This window comes from Lolium perenne, chromosome 5, assembly GCF_019359855.2.
Source record: "Lolium perenne isolate Kyuss_39 chromosome 5, Kyuss_2.0, whole genome shotgun sequence".
Taxonomy (NCBI): Eukaryota; Viridiplantae; Streptophyta; class Magnoliopsida; order Poales; family Poaceae; genus Lolium; species Lolium perenne.
Genome location: NC_067248.2, coordinates 19,996,042 through 20,000,000, shown reverse-complemented (window position 1 = coordinate 20,000,000; position 3,959 = coordinate 19,996,042). Strand labels below are relative to the sequence as shown.

The window sequence follows — 3,959 nt, the reverse complement described above, 5'->3', positions numbered from 1 at the left end:
ATCCACTCTCTTGGCATCGTGGGTTAGTGCTGCTAATAAGTTGGACGACCAAGTTAAGTACTAACTGAAAATACAAACAGCTGACACTAGTGTTCTAACACTTGGTAATTGAACGAATGGGCGTTGCTTGCATACAAATATTGTGTTATGTGTATATATACTCTGTAGATGCTCGACTTCTGATGTATCTGGATTTGTACTATTTTATTGTGCCTCCAGGGCACTATGAGGCTGTAAGGCTATTGCTTTCCAAAGGAGTTCCTGTGGATCCTGTTGATCACCGGGGGACACCATTACACTTGGCTGCTTCAAATGACCATGTTGAGGTTGTGAAGGTTCTGTTGGAGCATTCTGCTGATGTAAGTTGTCTTATTCCATCATCACCTAATTGGACTGGGAATGCAGATACGATAAAGTGGGCTTGGCTTGATGATGTAATGGTTTATTCTTGGAGGTGCATCAGAATAGATGGCGGTTTCGTTTAAAGATATCTTATTATCTCATCTAAGTAACCCCAGAACTGTGATTCATTTCCCTTTTCAGCCAAATAAAGTGGCCAATAAAATATTTTCACCTATCCTGCTGGCTTGCTATAAGAGGTCCTTGAAATGCATCAAGCTACTGATTGAGGTATAGTAATTTGCCGACGCCATGTATTTTCTTACGTTTTTATGTTATGACTGTGTCCTGATTTTGTAGAGTAACTTGTTCTTTCTGGTTAAATGTGTCATGATTACTTGTGCAAGTTCTGTGTCTAAAGCTATTTTACTGTTATCCATAGGCTGGTGCTGATGTGAATGCTCCTCCTTACCATGCACCAACTCCTTTAATGCAAGCAGTTAATGATGGCTTAACCGATTTTGTCAAGCTGCTCCTAGAGGCTGGGGCTGACCCTAACATTCCTAGCCAGGTAAGCATATATGTGTCTTTATCTCTCTGTTTACTATCTTGTATGCATTGGGATTTGCAATCTTGGCCCCTTTCTCCTTGCATTTGATACAGGGTAGAATCTAACCAGGGTCTCCTGAGATGCAAGTACATTGCATAGATTATTCATGTTCAACTAAATATTGTACAATAGGTTTGTATTCAAGTGCATCTGTTTGGGTTTGCTTCAGAATTCAGACTGCAACTTAGGAAGACATCCCAAGGGTGCAGCTCTAGTGGTACAACAGGTCTTACATAGGTCATTGTAATTCCATATTATTTTTTAGTGTTCCTCTGAGTCCATATTGTACTATGGTTCAAGAGGGAATACTGTGTCTACATTGCCTGCAAATTAGGGTCTGTTTATTTAATAGTGTCTAAAACTGTTCTTACCAGTGCAATAAATTCATGAACATCTCATTTTCTCAGAAAGCTTTTTCTCGAAAAGAAAATCTAATTACATTGATGCTTTGTCATTTTCGTGCTGGATTATGCAGCATCTTACGTTTTTTTTTATGATATAGCTTGGTGCAATTCCACTCGAGCGAGCAGCAGCTCAAGGTCGACGTGACCTTGTTGAAATTCTGTTTCCTAGCACAAAACCAATTTCATCTCTGCCAGATTGGAGCATTGATGGTATATTTAGAACTATGAATTCTCGGCGCATCAATCCTCTTCAGGCATGTACTATATTTGTATTACTTCATTCCAGGTTATACTCATGAAGCTTAATGCGTGATTGCTTCGTATTTTCTACTTAGACCACAATAAGTCGTTCTGCTCTTATAAATAGGTTATGACGTGTTCTGTCTGCAAGCCTGTAAGTTCTTCATAGATTCTTGGTATACCTCTTAATTTATTTGTATGGAAGATGTTATTACATATACCTAAAAAGAGAGTTCTGTATTCAAATTTGAGTTGACGTTTGGTTCATTAGGGAAGTTCCTGTCACATTTTAGTCGTAATGGTTGCATGGGTACTGCCCAAGTTTGTGAAACTAACTAGATTAAGGTTGAGGAATTTGGATCAATCAACACATTACTTAAATTTTCAAACTTTAAACTGTTACTGTGTTGTCCATACCGTAGCTGAACGTGCTACTGTGTTCAGGCCGCAGTTTCGGAGGAAAAAAGAATTGCTGCTTTCAAGTCACGAGGAAAGGAAGCATTTGCAAAGGAAGACTACTTTACAGCAATGTACTTCTTTGACCTGGTAAGTGCATGAGCGTATCTAGTACTTGTTTGGAACAAAAGATCACACAACAAATAATAGTCCTTGTGTTGAAATAAACCAGTGCAGCATCATAGTCTAGGTGGTTGCTAGTCTATTTTTTCTTAGACAGTTTCAGTTAACATGTTAGCTGTCAGTTAGCGTTTAGCTGCTCCAAGTTTCTAACAACTTGGAGCGAGTCCTGCACGTGGCATGATCTGGTCGTGGGATGGCGCGACCATTGTGGATCGTGGGCTTGTGCCTTTGCTTGTAGTCCAAATTAAAGGAATGAGAAGATAACAGAAAAATCGCAAGTAGTGCGTGGCGCAAATACTGTCTCTCTCGTTCTACTCTCTCTGAATTTGCTTTCTTCCTCGCCGCCAGCGAGTGTTAGGGACCACACCTTGAACATCAGGCTCAGGATTAAAAATCTGGTGTTTAATCTTTCTCTGTAGCTATATATCTTTTCTGATGGTTTATGTTAAACTATAAATATCCAAATGATGAAACAACGGCATTTGGAGTGTTTTTCTCTCGTACAATGACACCAGAAGTTTAGCAATTCATCTTGATATGTCCTTCATTTGCTTAAGTCGGTCAAGGACTTGTATCTGTGGTTTTAGTACACCGTGTACAAATGATAGGACAACGATATGGTCCACAGAACCTTTTTTTTAAAATGATTATCTATTTTGCCAATGGCAGGGCCTGTTAGTTAAGCTAAACTGGGTGCTTGCTTGCTCATTGTAAATGCAGGTAACTCAGATAGACCCAGATGATGCCACCTTATTTTCCAACAAGAGCCTCTGCTGGCTGCGTTTGAGAAATGGGGATCAAGCTCTGGAAGAAGCACGCAAGTGCAGAATGATACGGCCCAATTGGTTCAAGGCCTGGTATCGTGAAGGCGCAGCCCTGAGTTTCATGAAGGTACAGCTGCTTGATTGATCTGGCCATTGCAATCGAACTCATTCACTTCACTTGTATATACACAGCCCTCTCGTGGTACTGATATTCTCTCAACGTGCGCAGGACTACGAAGGTGCTGCTGATGCGTTCCAAGAGGCGCTGCAGCTCGACCCTAAGAATGAGGAAATCAGGGAAGCCCTGAGGTAACGACGACATTGCTTGCTGGTGGAGATGCAGTTTTGGCGCCTTTTGATCTTTGGGACTTGCTTGCAGGGAGGCCGAGAAGGCATTGGAGGAGCTGCGAGTGTAACATAAGCAACTGCTAATGTAAGATATAGTCGTCCATGGAGAAGGCAGAGAGAACTCTGTGGATTGATTCCTCTCAGCATCTCTCTAACGAACCCTACTGTGTATTCTTGCACTGGGGAATGCCGGCTACTGTGTACCGTACTAGTACTAATATCAAGGACTGCTCGTATGTTAGAACTTAGAAGTTGTGGTAGCCAGTTTCAAACTGTGTGCTCGATAATCGAGGGGTCTTGATTTTTGGGAGGTTACGGTGATTGAGAGTTTGAGACCCCGAGACCTGAGTTATGTAGGTATGGTGCTGTGCTGTATATATAGGTGGATGTTATGTTATGTTATGTCGATAGTCACTGAGCATTTTGCTGTTGAGAAGTGAGGCAGGTGTTAGCTCAGATGAAAAATGCATAGCTACCAGCAGTGGAAGAAGCGTGTTTCTGTTCCAGGGAGGTGTATCTGGCTGGAGGATTACGGAGCACTTCGACAAGATGAAGGCGCTTGCCGATACCATGGCTACCGTTGGCAATCTTTTGAGCGATGATGACATCATTGATTAAATTTTCGGTGGGCTCAAGTCCAAGTTTGATGCCCTTGCGGTGTCCCTCACCAATAAA

General features: G+C 41.7%; 1 protein-coding gene across 2 annotated transcripts in view; it reads left to right on the top strand.

Annotated features, from left to right (window-relative positions):
* Positions 1–3,720, top strand: part of LOC127298832 (uncharacterized) — a 4,725-nt gene extending 1,005 nt beyond the window's left edge. The window contains exons 4-11 of one of the 2 annotated variants that reach the window (XM_051328691.2): positions 220–359; positions 544–630; positions 782–910; positions 1,452–1,607; positions 2,038–2,139; positions 2,893–3,063; positions 3,166–3,245; positions 3,316–3,720. In XM_051328691.2, the coding sequence (XP_051184651.1) occupies positions 220–359; positions 544–630; positions 782–910; positions 1,452–1,607; positions 2,038–2,139; positions 2,893–3,063; positions 3,166–3,245; positions 3,316–3,352 (902 nt within the window). In that variant the 3' untranslated portion in view covers positions 3,353–3,720. The remainder of the gene's footprint in view (positions 1–219; positions 360–543; positions 631–781; positions 911–1,451; positions 1,608–2,037; positions 2,140–2,892; positions 3,064–3,165; positions 3,246–3,315) is intronic. The other variant, XM_051328692.2, reaches the window with a different exon arrangement.
* Positions 3,721–3,959: the final 239 nt, after the last annotated feature.